Source organism: Desmodus rotundus, chromosome 1 (assembly GCF_022682495.2).
Source record: "Desmodus rotundus isolate HL8 chromosome 1, HLdesRot8A.1, whole genome shotgun sequence".
NCBI classification, from domain to species: Eukaryota; Metazoa; Chordata; class Mammalia; order Chiroptera; family Phyllostomidae; genus Desmodus; species Desmodus rotundus.
In genome coordinates, this window is record NC_071387.1 from 159,751,682 (window position 1) to 159,769,025 (window position 17,344).

A 17,344-nucleotide genomic window follows, 5' to 3' on the forward strand; every position below is an offset into this window, starting at 1 on the left:
AGAATTAGAATTACCTAAGCAAACACAGCAGCAGGAAAAGGGATGTAAAATGAAATGCAGAGGAAGCTGAAACGTTGATAGCCCATTATTGCAGCAGCTGTGGGTCCTATTTCCTCTCACTGGGGCCGCTTTCTGATTCTATGGGATATTAACCAGCTGGGACTCCAGAGCTCTCACGGTTTGGGGCTTCACCCGACCAAACTTAGATGTAACAAGCAATTGCTTAAAATGAATAGAGCCATTACTCTCTGTGAGTGTGTGATAGATTTATAAAAAAAAAAGAAAAAATAGTTATGGGGAAAATAGCCAAATCACACATATCAGCTTTTCTCACTATAAATCTAGAACGGCTGCTGATAATACCTGGTCAAATCCCAGTATGAGCTGTTTGAAAAAGAGAAAGAAAAACAACTTTCACCTGACTGAACAAGGTACGGTGGGGTGTGAATAGGTTTGTACTTAATGATCTGGTCTGGGAAGGGTTAGTAACCTCAAATCTAAAAATGCACGTAAGCATGTAAGTGCCCCCCTCTCCATTTCTTCAGAGTCTCCCTCCCTAATGAGTTTTAAAAGCATAAGGGTCACAAGACCAGTTGCAGAGTACGTATTCCATAATATTTGTTAAACGGATTCCATTTCAAGTTCTTGTTAAGACACAAGGTACTCTTTTTCTTCCCCCCTTCCCAAGCAGCACATTAAATAAAGCTAATTCTGCGGCAGGCCTTTGGGGAACTGCTGTCTGGGACAGGTGATTGATTTCACCTATGGGTTTGGCACAAAGCAACAGGGGGAAAAGGCAGACGGACAGACTGGTCCGTGCGGCCCTGAGCGGCCTCATTCTCTTCCTCTCACACTTGCATTAAGCCTGAAAGGAACGCAAGTGTGAAGGAGGGCAGCACGCCAATCCGTTTCCCTGCGAGCTGGAGCACTTGGGTTTGTTATTACAGCTGGCAGATCGTTTTTGTTGCCTTAGTTTCCTGCACTGCGAGGTGCTTCTACTTTGAGGTAAAACTACTATTCCTCTTAAGTAACAGGAATGATCAGCCAACCAGAACAGGGCAAAGAAATATAATTAATTGATTACAACTGCTTCTCCAAACACCTATGTTAGTCGATCGGTTGGGGAAAATCAACTTCTCCAAACGCGGCCAGACTAAAGAGCTAATGAAGAAAAATGGCAGCATGATTTCGTAGGTAACGGTTTTCCTGTCTTAAACAACACACACGTTTGTGGTGTTAAAGGAAAGGAAAGGTTTCAGAAGGGGCTGGCTGGTTAAAAAGGGAATTCTCTTATTATTATTAAATCATAAACGTCTCCTTATAGAACTTTTTATATAGAAACTCTTGTTAAATCTGACTTTATGTCAAAACATCAATTATTTAATTCATTTTTGGAGGATACAATTTTGATCTATCTACCCAATACCCATGAAATAATGATTTTACTTATTTGATTAAATTGTTTCCTCTAAGGCTGCCCATTTTTCGTTTCATTTATATGTAGAAATGTCTTAAACATGGCAAATAAAAATTTTTTTTAATATTGGAAGATGCATTACTATTGGGTCTTGTGTAACTCAGAACCCCCCCAAAAAAGAAACATTTAACTGACATTGAACTTACTTTAAGGTGAGAATTAAGACTTCATTTATAAAGAAAGATATGTACATGTTATAATTGTTGTTTTATTTCAAAATTATGAAAAAAAAGAGAAAAACACGTCCTTTAACTGAATCCCCAAAAATATCTAAGACTCCTAAGTTACCATTGTTTAACAGGAACGTTACCTTGCCCACTGCAGGAGACCAATGACGTGGCGAAGCACCCACATTACAGAATTATCTTACTGTGTCTCGGGACTCCTGTGATTAACACGGAGCCTATGTACAAACTGATATGTTAAATGTCCAAACTTTGCCCTTCCCATGTAGTGACCTCAAACTACTAAGGCCAGACATCACTTGTTTTTCTAAAATGTGCCAGAATATCCTGGCCTCAGTTTCATACTAAAACTCAAACCACACATACACAAAAAGGCTTCTATAACTTCCTGTCAAATATATTTTTTAATTCATTGGATGCCTGGTTTTAATTTGATAATCCTTTGACGTTATGTGATTTTTATCTAACATAATACAAATGTAGATGAGATGCTGTTTAAATTAGAATTAACCTATTAAAAACGTATTGTTGAAGCCCCGGACAGGTAGTGAAGTTGGTTAGGGTGTCGTCCCCACACACCAAGACTGTGGGTTTGATCCCCCATTAGGGCACAAAAAAAAATCAACCAATAAATGCATAAACAAATGGAACAATGAATTGATGTTTCTCTCTCTCTCTCAAATAAATCTGTAAAAAAACTTATTATTGAAGATGTGGATCAGGAATATTACTAATTTATAGTTCAAGTTCTAAAAACATAATTTCCAAAAATGTCTTCCACAGAAAACTGATGAGCCTTGAGACGTGCCTAGGTATTCCGAAGAGAAGAGGCTCCATGGACAACTGCAGTTAGGAAAACAAGCACAAGTCATTTGACCGGCCTCGTTTCTGCAAAACTTCTCTGAGCATTTAAAGATATAGTATTTATTGGGAGTCCCATACCATTTGACAAGAGCACTCCTTTTTTCACAGAATACTACTCAATAGTCCATAGATCCTTTTCTTGGAATAGTTTCAAAATCATTACTCTAGAGACATATGTGTTCGATGAAAAGGAACTTCAGTTGACCCATAACAACTATAACTTAGTATTGAGTTTCTGGTTGCCTATTTGTCAACCTGCTCAAGGTAGAAGTAGAGTAAGTGGATCAGGTAACCACACAGAATCAAAGCAGGAGCCAAAAAACTAAAGAGAGTACAAATCAAATAGCATATTAAGTTCACTCTCTCCCGGGGTTGCTTCAAAGACTTCAAGTGAGCAAAGGGTGTTGGGATAGAGCAGGGAGCCCTGACAAAGTGTCTAAGACAGTTTTTAAGCCAAACCCAGATTATTTCTTAAAAAGATCTTTTTGCAAAAAGTAAAACAAGATACAGCCAATAAAAGCATCGGGCTTTCTCCTCTATAGCAAATCGTAGGCACATCTCCCCATGCCATATCCCTATATACTGACCACTGTTACACTGAGGAAGCAGTCAAGATATTAAAATTTTCAAATTTTTTATAGGTCCTCTTTCAGCTTTTAAGTTTATAAGTAGGAATTATTTACAGGTCACACTATATGTTTTAAACTATAGCATGGTGGAATGAAATCAGTTTCATATTGAGTCTGGGCCAGTAATAAATAAGTAACTCAGTTCTTGATCCAAAAATGAATAATCACAAGAGGATGCATCAAAAGATAAAATCTAAAATCCAGAGGCAAAACCAAGTCAGGAACTAAAGAACAACAGAAAGAGAAAGCAAACATGAGGAATCAAGCAAAGCAACTCAGCGCATTTGCTTGGCTTCTCTTCAACATGACTTAATTGGGCAGGTTATGGAAGTTCCTACCCTGAGGGTATCTTAAAGGCACCTTTTTGCCTCTGATGTAGGCAATAAAAGTTCCTTCTGAGTTTTTATTACAATGCCACCTATAGAGTGAGAAGGGGGAAAGCAAAGCCTTCAGTGAAAGAAAACCCTATTTTATTAGACTAGGACATGGCTGTGTTCTATGTCTACTTCTGAACACTTCTAACTAAACAATTTCATGTATTTGGGATTTACTGGATAATTGTCTTCCTGGAAGGCAAGTAGCACATTTATAACTTGACAATGAGCCCACTATTAAGTTCCAGAAGTGACCTCATCAAAGCAGCTACATCTGTAAGACACTTATCAAATTTGTAACTAGAGCACAGATTTGAACATGTTTCCGAATGTTATCTACCTATGAGAGAACACTTCATTTTTCTCCCAATAAAGATTAAAGCAAAAAATGTCAGGAAAGAAATACTCAAAGTATCTTTTATATACACAAAGCAATGCATTACTTAAGATAAAATGTCAAGTTAATTTGTTATAAGTAAGAATTCTACCAGGTATATGCATATGCATTCACATTAGCATATATGTAAGATACAGTGTAGAACAGAGGCTTTCACACACAGGCTAATTTGCATATTTTATGAAAAACATATATGCAGTCTTCTTAACACGTACTTTTCCTAAATTGAAAATTAAATACTGTGGCTCTGAATATTCCTGTAATTTCAACTTCCCAGGGATGTCCTGGAAGAAACTGGAAGACATTGCTGGTGAGACTTTAACATCTGTTGACATTCCAAAAACTGAATTCATCTTAATCGTGGGAATTAACTTCATCACAATTATTAATAAAAAAACCCTTTAATTTGACAACTAACTGCTCTAACACTCCCTAAAAACTGGACCATGAATGTTCATTTTCTGTACTTCTGATTTCTAAATAAGAAAGCTGTTTCCTAGCTAACTCAAAAATGACGCATACTAAAAAGGCAAGCAACGACAATAAATCAAAACATAAAAAATGACCCATACTGTTCTAAAGCTAGAGGTGACACCCAGGAGTAATTCAGAAAAATAATTATTAACGGGCCAGGGTCTCGAGCAAAGGTAGGACAGAACCTTTCTCTCCTGCTGACCATTCCCTATGATCACTAAGGTGAAAAGGAAAGCAGGCATCAGCAGATCACAGGTAGTACTCAATTCCTTCCTGGCCTGCAGCCCACAGGCTCTCTCTGTGATAGTCAAAGCTGAGACCTCACCACAGTTCCCCAGCTGGATGTATTTGCTGGGTAGCGTGATAAATGTTTGTACTTCTTTTGTTTATCTGTGCTCATAACCCTTCAATCTGGAACTATCTGGCCTAAAAATCAGTTCTCATAAACTAATCATGGTTCCCTTGATCCATCTAAGAATAGAACTTCCCAATTTATTTTTTCATTATAAGGAAGTTCAAGATTTGTCCATTTTCCTGCTATTTGGATCAAAAGGGTATAAAATAATAAATGTATGCAAAAGTAGATATGGTGTGAGCTGAAAATAGGCACGTGAAATGAGCTTATAAATTCCCATACAATAATAAAACCACTTATAGTATATAGCAAGTGCTATAGTGATAAAACAATTCAACATAATTATTAACTTTGAAGTTTTGACTTTTAAGTTTTTTCAAAGGAGGTTTTTTGTCTTTCTTCCTCTTTTCCTCTCTGTCTTTTTTTTTTTTTTTTTTTTTTTGCCCGAGAATACTTACACAGGATCAAAGCGGTGAAGACTCACGCTCATTATCCTCTGGATGATGAAACCCATCAGCTGTACATGTGTGGTGAGCAGCTAACACACACTGCTATACAATCTTCTGAGGGCTAATGTTTGTAGATGATGCAAAAAAGCATGTTGAATCCCCCTGAGATCTGATTCTCTAACCTTCCCAGAGACCGCCTGCCTCCCGTTAACAGTGACCAGAAAGCCCCGCAGTCTGCCCAGGTAACTTCACTTCCTTTCCAGTGGGAGGCTGGTGATGTTTCTAATTTGAGGAGGGGTGAGACTGGGAAGCCAGGTCAGTGCCTTTCCAACTTCTCCCTTGTCTTAGGCTGAAGTAGAAGCATACTGTGGCTTAAAGCATAGACTCTGGGTTCTAAAGTTTGTAACCTCCAGTTAGTTATTAGAGAATTTCCTTAGTCAGCTTTGATAGTCAGCTAACGTCCTCTAAATCAAATAACATTCACGGGAAAAGGAAACCATGCATTTGTCAATGTGTTATTACACAAGCACTCAACGGACATCAATTTGAAGGGCTGAAAGACACAGGAAGCCCCACTACAATTAAACACATTTTTATGTTGTTCAGGATGTCGATCTTATTCTTTCCCATTGACAGAGCAGTACGGTTTTAATTAGAGTGAGAAGGAAGTTCTAAAAACTCTGGGTGCCTGTGTCTTCAAAATGCGTAAGAGGCTGAACAAGTCATTTGGTCTGACAGGCACAGTGTAGTTGCAGGTCACCACAGGAGAGTTGGCCTATTTTCGCGTTTGTGTGCACGTGGTTTTTTAGGGTTCGCAGTTGAAAGGTAAATGGCCACTGTGTTCCCAAAGGACCTCTTGGAATTCAGTAGTTGAGGAGACCTTGACATCAAAACCTTAACGCAAAAGACTGTCACATGCTTCAAGGAGTTTCTGTCAAGACATCCCTGATTTTTTGAGGCATTATTATAAAATTAAAAAAAAAAAAAAACTATTACAGAAAATCCTAAGGATCCCGTTAAAAAACTCTCAGAGCTAGTAAGTTCAGCAAGGTTGCACGATACAAGATATGATACCAATGTATAAAAATCAATTGCATTTCTACACTTGCAACAAACAGAAAAAGAGGAACACCCATTTACATTTCCATCAAAAAGAAAAAATATTCAAGACTAAATTTAACAATAGTGCTACAAAACTTATATTCCAAAGGCTAAAAATCATCATTGAAAGAAATTAAAGATGATTTTTTAAAAATAGAAAAACATTTCACATTCATGGATCCAAAGAGTTAATATTGTTGAGATAGCAATACATCTCAAACTGATCTAGAAATTCAATGTAATCCATACTAGAATCCCAGCTGGCATCTTTGTAGAAATTGACAAGTTGATCCTCAAATTAATAAGGGAACTCAATGGACCTGGAATAGCTAAAACAGTTTTGAAAAAGAAAATAAAGTTGGTAGTCTCACATTTTCCAATTTGAAAATTTACTACAAAGCAATATTAATCATGACAATAGTACTGGCCTAAGTAGAAACATAAACTTTAATGGAATATAAGGAAGAGACCAGAACTAAACCCATACATCTATGACCAATTGATTTTCAACAGGGTGCCAAGACCATTAAATGGGAAAAGAATGGTCTGTTCAGCAAGTGGTGCTGGGGTGGATGGACATCCACATGCAAAGGAATGAATTTGGACTCTTACCTCATACCACATACAAAAATTAAGTCAAAATAGATCAAAATGTAAGTAAGCAAATGTCATATAACTTTAGAAGAAAATACAGAAGTACGTCTTCATGACTGGGGATTTGATAATGTTTGTTAGTTATGACACCAGAAAGCACAACCAACCAATGAAAAATTTGATAAACTGGATTTCATACAAATTAGAATCTTTTTGCTTCAAAGGGCACTACTGAGAAAGTAAAAATACTACTCACAGAGTGAGAGACAATATTTGCAAATAATATTCAGTATTGAAAGAGGCACCCAAATCTAGAGTCTATAAACTCTTACAGCTCAGTAACAAAAAGGCAAATAACCCAATTAAAAATAGGCATAGATTCTGAATAGACATTTCTCCAAGAAAATATGTAAACAGCCAAAAAGCACACAAAAGGTTGTTCAAATCATTAGCAAACATGAAAATACAAATCTAAACAACCATCAGATATTATTGCATACCCATTATGATAGGCTATGATCAAAAAGTCAGATAAAAACAAGGCAGGAAAGTGAAAGAAGCAGGACCCCAAAATACTGCTAGTGAAAGTTTATAATGGCGCAGCCAGGCTGGACAACAAACTAGCAGTTCTTCAAAAACTTAAAAATAGAGTTACCACAGAATTCGGCAATTCCAATCATTGCAACAAGATCAGTACTGCAATCATCAGTCAGATAAGAATTAGAACACTTTCATGTGATAAATGGGAGATTCGGGGGAGCTGTGAGAGCTGCTGCCCTATTGGGAAATCTTCCCGTGGCCCTGAGGGCACCTGCAGTGGGACAGAGGACAGGGCACATGCAATCACTTAACCTCTCTGCGCCTGTTACTTTCTGTTCGAAAAGGAGGGTGTGGCTTTTCTTTAATGCCTGACAAGCAGCCATATGATAAATAGTTTCCTTCCTTATCCTACCTGTGACTACCTCATAGTCAGTCTATTGAAGTCACTACTCTGAATGAAGATGCCATTTACCAGAGGTGCCGTGCCTGATTGCCTTCATCAATGGCTCTTTGCTAGACCATTCACACACTTAAACAGAAACAACTCCAGGTTCAGTTTCAAACCCCTAACAAGTTATGTTACTCTCCAAAGCCTATATAAGAAGCATAGCCATAGCTGTGACCTATGATTTGTGAGTTCCACAGAGAATAGCTAAAAAGTTTTCAGCATCTTATGGCACCAGCCTCAATCAATGTGGAGAGGTTCTGTAATCCAGAATCAATACTTGAATCATCTGCTGAACTTGGAGCTTTTTAACTGAACAAGCTCAGGATCACTAATTCTTAAATAACTCTCATGAGTGATGTATTCTGTAGATTACATGCTGTAAATTCTGTTAAAATTAGAAGCCAATCTGAGAATCTACAGGTAGGAAATCACACAATTTCCAAATTCGATATCTGATTTTATTCCAATTAAAGCCTCCCAAAAGGCCAGAACTAAGCCTCACTCTAAGACCTGTTTAAGGACAATCAGGCCTTTACCTAATTTTTTTTTGCTTTGCATTTCTAAAGGAGCTGATACAGTAACCAAAAGAAAGGTTCTATTTGGCTCTAGGTCAGACACAAGGATGACATGGAGGCATTAGACAAGTTGCAGAGGGGACAGAGCGTTCCTGGATTTTGACATGAGGAGAAGTAGAAAAATTAACCTATAATTTACAAATAGATACAAAGGAATCAATCCCACAGAGGACAATTGACTGGGTAGGCAAAGAAGGGAAATTATCGTGAGAGGCTGTAGAGCAGAAAAGAGTATCTCTAGAAAGGAATTATTCCTGAGACACCACAGAAAAAAAGTGAGAGGAGATATTCACAGAGAAAAATTAGTATCTTGGTGATTCAATAAAGCTAAAAAAATCCTTAGTAAATTTGGTGGCCAGAGCTTGGTGCAAAGCTTGACTAAGCTGTATTTGAAATATTATAGAAATGAAAGGGTAGTGGAAGCAGTCTCCAAAAAACACAAAGTCTGGAGAAATACTGCCATTACCACCAAGTATTATTTGAGTAATTATTGTGTGTCTGTTACTGGAATAGGTCTTCACTGTGGTTGAGAGAGCTATAGAAGATGTTTAGCACCTTATCTCCACCCGGAGTTTACAGAAGTTTTGCAGAAATAGAACTAATAGATAACATTTTGTATTTGATGAATATGAAGCAACCAGAGGATAATTGAACACCAAATATGTGGACTAAATCTAAGAAAAGCAGGGTTCAGATTCAGGAAATCTCAGTGTGAGATGAGAGAGCCAAAGGTGAGCCCTCGGAAGCAACATTTTCAGGCACAAGGGAAGAGCAGACTATTGGAAAGCTGAGGGGTGTGTGTTCTCCGAGGGCACCGAAGCCGAGGGCTGGTAGGAGCCAGCACAGGGACTGTGGAGGGCACACGCTGGAGAGAGGGAGACGAGGTCAAATAGGTTACTCCTGAGCCAAGTTTGAGGGGTTTCAAAAGTTAGGCAGAGTTTGTACTTGAGGAGGAAAGCAATGGAAAATTCACTACACAACACTGACTAGGTAATTATTTATAAGAATCAAAAGCAGAGATGAGTCATAAAAATTGTTCACAAACCAGAAATATGAATATAGAATTCAGAAGAAAGGTTAGAGTTAGACATGCAAAACTAGAAATAAACATTTTCATTTTCTTTTTGTGTGTGCGTTCTCTTTGGTGTACTTTTGCACCTTGATCATCTACACTACAAGACATTTGACTTATAGTTTACATATAGGAGAACTAAAATGAAATTAAATGAACTGCTAAGGAAATTGGAGCAATAGAAAATTGGGAAGCAAGTAGAATGGTGATGAAGCCTGGAGACAGGTGAAGTTTTCCAAGGTGCAAGAATAAAGTGAGGTGAGTAGAGTGGGCTCCTATTGCTTGGAAGTTGATTTATTAATTCACTCATTTATTCCACTCCATCTATGGAGCACCTACTATGTGCCAGGAAGATAGTGGGGATACACATGGTTTCTTCCCTCCCAGAACTCACAGGCTAGTAGGAGAAGGGGGCTGTGCAGAAGAGTGATTATAGTCAGACATTCAAGTTTCAGAGATAGTAAAGGTAAGAGAGATCAACTGGGACTCAGATGGGGGATATGACATGAATGAAAGAGCCCATCAATGTACAGACACATCAAAGTTTAGGGAAACTTGTGAGAGAGCCAGGGACTTGGAATACTAGGGTGGTAGTTATTCCAGGTGAAGTAAAAGCCAAAAGTTAGGCCTGCATAGAAATACAGGTCACAGAAGAATAGAATGTAGGTCCCCAAGGCTGTCAGTGTCAGAAGGGCAAGGATCTCCTGGATCAATCATTTGTCAGATCTGGAGACAAGACTGGAAGTGTTGACTCATTTGCAAGGGGATAAAAGGGTCAGTCTTGAAAGAAAGCAGTCTGACCTCATCTACTACCTCTGATTATCTGCAGGGAGAATTAAACCCCTGTATAAAGCGAACTATTGTCTTACAAGTGCCTGCTATCATAAGTAAACCAGATAACAATCCATTGATTTCATTAAAAAAGAATGAACATTCCCTTAAACGTTTGAGTGTTTTCTCAGCTGAATGTTTACGTTGGGCTCCATTCTTTCCAACACTTTCATCTACCTTATTTAGGAATCATTTTCTGCTATAGATACAACTATACACAAATACTTCCTATTAAACTGCCAGTTTTCAGCACAGAAATACAGTAAATCACAAAGCACTTTCAGAAGTACTTAAATTTTCCACCGACAAAGTGGACATGTTTGTGTGCCCTTTGCGGGAGGTCAGACACCAGATTAATTCCTGAAGATAATGTTCTGTTAGAGAATAAACTGATTTCAAACAATTTAGGAGGGATAATATAGGAGTTCTTATTTTGCTACAGTATTATTTTTAATTATTCAATAATGTTCAAGCAATTTATCATATTCAGAATGCCTTGATGTAAAGTTACCCTTCTTCATAAAGTGACTTATTTCCAGTTATTCTCTGTGTCCTTCAAAGTACCAAGCGGGACTCAGCCGTTGACAGAGGATTGCAGTCATAACATTTTAGATTCATTTTAGTTTTAAGAAAGTTCCAGAGAAGAAATGTTATAGCTTGCCAGGATTCCTTCTACATTTAACAATATTCATTATCAGAAAAAAAATTTATATTGAATGTAATTAATGAAGTTAAATTTTACCTTATTTCTTCTTTTCAGGAATTCAGTGGAAATAAAGAAGCTTTCGTATATCCATAAGCTATAATAACAGCTATTATTTATTGAGCACTTACTTTGTGCCATGCACTGTGATAAAAAACTTTACACATTAAACCACTTCATCTTCATACCATGATTAAAAAGTAAGTACTCTTGTTTCCATTTCACAGAAAAAGCAACTGGAGCTTAGCAAGGTAAAGGGTGGCTCAGGATCTCACGATGAATAAGTAGCAGAGCTGGGGCTCAGTTGAGGTCCTTCCTACTCTTAACAATAAGAAACTTAATTGCCACCCAAGAGTCCTCTCTCGGCACTGTCTTTACCACTCCCAAATAACCCCAATCCTTTACTCAGTTGTCTCCTCTGTATCCATCTCAACTCTTCTCTAAACTCTCTCAACATTTTCCAAATCTACCTTACCTGGAAACAAAAATTAAACTTTCTAAGAAGGAACTTTCTCAATGTTTTCCAAATCTACTTTACCAGGAAACACAGATAAAGCTTCTTAATAAGGATTATTTTATAAAGCATAATTACTAGATTCCTACTTTAGAATCTTAACTCTATCAATTGCTTAGTAACAGTTTGCTGGTACTGCATGGTGGCTAACAAACCGCCTGAACATCTAGACCATTGCTAAGAACACAAGCTACTATTGGAATGCTTGGTGGTGAATATGGCTAATGTAATTGATCTGTTATACTTATAAGGTTATTTTTTAAAATAGAATTAAATATTTTGTTCATATGCATAACTGTGTTAGAATTACCGCCTTAGAATAAGGACCAGATTCATTTTTCTCTCTTATAAAGAAATACATGTCAGGATGAATATGGTAGTATAAAACAAGAAATAAGGAAAAAAACGAAGGTTGACATCCTGTCAACTAAATACCTTTGATGATAAATAACTAAATTAAAACAAAATTAATGTTATCTTAGACTAGGTTTAATTTTATACTTCAGTGGATTTTTCATTATACCATCTGGAATAATACAGCTTCTAACTGAAATATTTTACCTTGTTCATAATTTTACCTTGTGTATACCATATGCATTCTGAGTACATCAATATCCTTAGTTTTTCCTGCCCCACCACCTCTCTCACACACACTTGGCTGTTGAAAATACAATAAAATATAGGTGGAAATTATCATACCCATGAGTACAGCAATCAGTACCTCTTATGGGGAATTTTTGGCTCATTTCAAATGACCTCTTATGAATGTGGCATGAAATACCAGATGTAACAGTAATAGTAAATTTTCTACAAGAACTTTTATCAATTCACAATTTAGCCAGTGGCCTTTCGTTCCGAGGGAGGACACACACCTCAGTAAAGGAGGGAGAGAGACCTTACAAGGACAACCTTGTGCTCTTCTTACATCATCAGTCACAAAAGTCACTGTCAACTCCTCACCCCCAACCACCAGCCCAATTTCAAGTTAAGAGAGAAAAGACCAGTGTCCCAAGATTTGCTAATTATTCCAAGGGACAGAAAGCAAGGAGGGAAAGATTTCCAGCACAGTGTCACTGCAAATATACTGAATATCTTTCAGAATTGTCTAATTCCTTCTATGAAACAAATAAAAACCTTATTACTTGACTGACACAAACTTCAGCCAGTGCTTCAATCAGGACTTAAACTGATTCTTTTATCTCTGTCTTCTAACTTGAATGTGCTGAAAGAAAAGGTTTAAATTCTGTTGCTTTTATATAAATACCCAAATAAATTTATGGTACATTACACATCACAAGTTTTCAGCCATCAAATATGTGAAACATTTGTCCTAAGTCACTATGCAAAATACAGCTGGGTTACACTGGGGCCTGGGCTGGTTTTACAAACAACAATTGCCTTAGAAATGATGTTTACGGAGGTAGAAGAAGACTCCTGTATGACTAGTAAGTCCTTCTGTTTGTTTTGCACACGCACATTCCCAGATCTACTTTCCAATTCTCCTCGCACACTAGTTGCACAGACATAGTCTGCACAGACTATGAGGGACCCAGCTGTCAGTGGGTTCAGAGTGGCAAGGGATCCCCAGTGATCCTGTCCAAAGTATTATCTCAAACAGCATTTACAGAAGGCATGGGATTTCTAGGACTCCTGCAGGAGCAGAAAGTCCTCTGGTTGTTCTCAAAATGAGTTAAGGAGTTTTCAGCCTTAGGGCGGGGTTCCATAGCTCCATCAGGAAAAGAATGGAGCACACACACACACAGAGGGGGCTTAGGCTTTCCTTCCGAGAGCACTGTGAGTGCATGGGCCTGTCTTTCCAACGGGGAGGCTGGCTCGTGATGATTATTCACATTTGGATCAGACCATGGATTTGTACCCGAAAGCCATCAGTTCAATTATATTTGGTAAAACTCTTTTAGGTAATTAGAATTTATATATACTTCAAAACTACCTTTGATTCAGTTCCAGTATTACCAATATTCCAGAAATTTTTATTATAATTATCACTCTGATAGATGCTATTCTAAATTAAAGCAACCGTGATTAAACAAATTCCATGTTACTGAATTTGCATACAAATTTCCATCTTACTGAAATAGCAATAGCCAAATTTATTTCCTAGAACTAGATTCTCTTCCCAACCCTTTCCTAGTCAATGAATCCTAAAGTAAAGGAAGAAGAAAAACTACGTATCGTAGCTTGGACTTTACATGTGTTTTTCCCTTTGTTCCTGTAAGAAAAAGGGAACCGTTAGTATCTGAAGTTCTGGTTTAGAAAATACGTGTACGAGTGTTGAATGATAGTTAAAATGAGAATGTTAAGATGCTGGAGACCCACACTTCAGCAGCCTCCTTGTAAGCAGGCCCGCTGATGCAAATTTAGTCAGGGCATTGGGAACATACAAGCTGCTCCTCTCCTAGCTCTCAGTCTCTGAGGTTGTTTATTCAATTCCTCAAATCATGGAATCGTAATGTTGGATGAGACCATGGCAATTATCTAGTCCAATCTCTTAATTTTACAGATAAGAAAATTGAAATCAATCTTTTTATATGTACCCAACCAAAATTAAATGTATAAGTCAATTCAATATTTCTATTTATATATTTAGGCTTCTGAGATATCCATTGATACAAATGAAACTCCATTTCAAAAGTCACAGAAACTTGTATTGCATGTGTTTTACAATAAAACTTCAAGCACCCCTTAGATAAGGTTGCCACTATTGAACTTAAACTTGTCTTTAAGAATCTCCAACTCCCACTATGGGCGTGGGTAGGGCAGGGGAAAGTGGTGGTGGTACAATGGAGACAACTGTATTAGAACATCAATTTTAAAAAGTTAAAAAAAAAAAAGATTCTCTAACTCATGCTGAGTGAGAAATGATAGTACAAACCAATCAGACTCTAAGCATCTTTAAAGCAAGGCTCATACCTTACCTGGCTTCACATTGCTAACAACTAGCAGAGTATCTACCACAAAGCAGATGTTTTTTGTTTTTGTTTTTTTTTTAAATGTGTTGATTGGCCAAATGAATGAATGATTGCTCTGCATATCAGTGTAGTAGCAAAATAAACAGAAGTGAAACATAAAAACCCTTCCTGGGCTAGTTTATGTTATTTAGTTGTAATCTGGGGTGTTATCAACACTTGCATTCACATTGGTTTGTCATCACAGGATTTTACCTGAAGTTCTCACAAGAATAGGTACCACCCTTAGAGCTTTCTATTCCTAACACTCTAAAAGTGTACTGGAAGCAGCCCAATAGAAGCATAGTGGAAAGGAAACCTGCTATTAACTGAAGACATGTCTAACCTGCATAACCATTTACACACCCCTTCTTCTCTTTCCACTTTAAGCTTATTTCACCACAGAATCACATGGTCATTTAAACTCAGTGTTGCTGCTGGAATGCAAACAGGCATGAAGACTTGTTTTATTCCAACATGCTCCCGGTCTTTCCTCCATTTTCTCAGTTCAAATGATACTAGGGAAATGTAAACCTCTCACCATCCAGATGCTCCACGTAACAATACACATCATAAGTTTCTTGAGAAGAACGGAATCCATAGGTCCTGACACCTTCCTTCCCCATCATGTCTCCATAACAACCTTCCCGGGGAGTCCGGATGGGATATCTGGGGAAATAAAGGACCAAAAATTAGCACCTGATTCTCACTCCCAACCTGATGAATTAAAGCCTGTGGCCCCCAGACATCTTACCTAACAGTCTGATCAGACAGCCAGCCTGCATCACACTGCTCAAAGCCATCTTCATAGGCAGCATTGAGCTGGTCCGGACTTGCTATGACTGCTCCAACATCCAAACAAGCCTTCTGCGCATTCTCAAAATTCAGAGTGTACCTGCTGGTGGCCGCCCTGTAGTGAAACACGACCCCTGCAGAGAGAGCAGCAAACAATTACAGGCGCGTTCAATCTGCCACCACAGTGTGCCAAGTTCCTCATTGGAGCAATGTATCAAATTATTGCTAACATGGTAATGTCATGATAATTCTTTATTCTTACTTTATGTAGCATTATGCAAAATGATGGTGATATGAGGAGCCCCAGAAATGCCATGGGTGTCCCATTCTGCTCCACTGCAAAGTTCCCTAGCCATACATTTTCTGTTCACATGTACACAATCTAAGATTTAAGCCACTAAGTTCCAAAAGGTGGACAGTTGTCCTAATACAGGTCGTATTCAGGCTATCACGGGAACACTGGACAACTAAAGGGAGCAATTGCAAGGGATGAAAAGAGTTAAGGGGCCACAAAACCAACTTCTACTTCATGATTTTTCCCAGAGCCAACTCAAAGCATGTGGAACATTCATGAACACCACTTTTCCTAAACATAAAACATATTTACTTCCAGGGACAATATACTAAGATGGAAAAGATACTGCACTATGTATGAGTGAGAGGGCTTGTTTTAATCCCTAATTAACTCCTTAAACATGTACAAATTCTTAATCATGTACTGAGCCTTAATTTCCTCCTTCTTAAAGTGTGACTAATATTGCTTATGCTCTTTGACTAATATGATGTTCAAATTAGGTAAAGGATTTTAAAATGTTGGATAGGTTACTAAGTACTACTCAAATGCTTATCATATTTACTATCTGACCAGCATAATTTAAGAGCTCCCTTATAACAGATAAAATGTAGGACTTTTATCCCAAAGAAGTCCTGAAGTCAAGTCAGGAATCCTGGTACCTGTCTCAAATTTCACTTTCCTGTGTTTTAGGATTTGCATAAACTAGTAGCTATTCCGCTCCTCCAGGGCTCAAGGAATTGTCAAAGGGCTGAAGAAAGAGCAGCTGGGGTGGAGCTGTGGTCCTCTCCTCCCACTTCAGCAAGAGCATCTCCATTTATAACTGAAATAAATATGGTGACTCACTTCTGTAAGTTGGCAAAGCAAGTCAAGCTAACGTGCCTGAGAGGTCCCAGGAAAATAGAAATTGGGGCGCCTGGGTCTCATGGACGAGATTTTGAGTCATATCATTTGACTACTTTTCTTTTTTGTTATGCAGAATGAATTTGGGTTTCTGAAATAACTTCCACTCTCCTTTTATTCCTAGTACTTTACTGGGGGTTGACAAAAGTCTGCCTTTTACAGCCTGACATGTAGCTATAAGAATCTCCCACATGTCCATACTTAGATTATCTTAGGTTTGTGCCAATAAAGTAACTGTGAGGGAACGGAAGCCATGTCGTAGATCAGCACATGTGATCAGGGCCAACACAGAAAGTCCTGCATAGGCACCAAGCAACATGCACTGACAATGAACACTTTTGCTCCCATCTCTGATATTGAAAAAATCTTCAGATGCCTTTCAGAAAATGTGTACCTTTACAGAACTACTATGAAATTGCCAAGACATATATGTGATGGTATTTGGTAAGTATGAGAGATAGCTTATTATAATCTCTAAGGCTAAGCAGGAATTTGAACACTTGTAAATTAGTCTTATGTTGACTGAAACTTCAAATAGTCTTCTTGATAATTAAAAATCTTCCATATGCACTGAAGATTGGCAGTGAAGGGCACAAAAGAGCCTCCGTGCCCAAGGCAGCAAATAAGAGTCTGTACAAGTATTTGCAATTATTGGGAGAATTCGAATACCTCATGCAGCTAAGGAGATCAAGCAGAGGATTTTCATTGTTTCAGAGGGGCAAGGGGCAAATCCATTGTTAATTCTTTAATGATGATAATTTTAAGATGTTGTTAAACTCTTGGGCATTTTAAATATATACTTAATA

The 17,344-nt window shown here is 37.9% G+C and overlaps 1 protein-coding gene across 3 annotated transcripts in view; it reads right to left on the reverse strand.

The window, feature by feature from the left end:
* VCAN (versican) overlaps positions 1–17,344 on the reverse strand; it is a 106,148-nt gene that overhangs the window by 70,785 nt on the left and 18,019 nt on the right. For all 3 annotated transcript variants that reach the window (XM_045197905.3, XM_045197903.3, XM_045197904.3), the window contains exons 4-5: positions 15,303–15,477; positions 15,090–15,217 (exon numbers count right to left, since the gene is read on the reverse strand). In XM_045197905.3, coding sequence (XP_045053840.2) covers positions 15,090–15,217; positions 15,303–15,477 — 303 coding nt within the window. The remainder of the gene's footprint in view (positions 1–15,089; positions 15,218–15,302; positions 15,478–17,344) is intronic.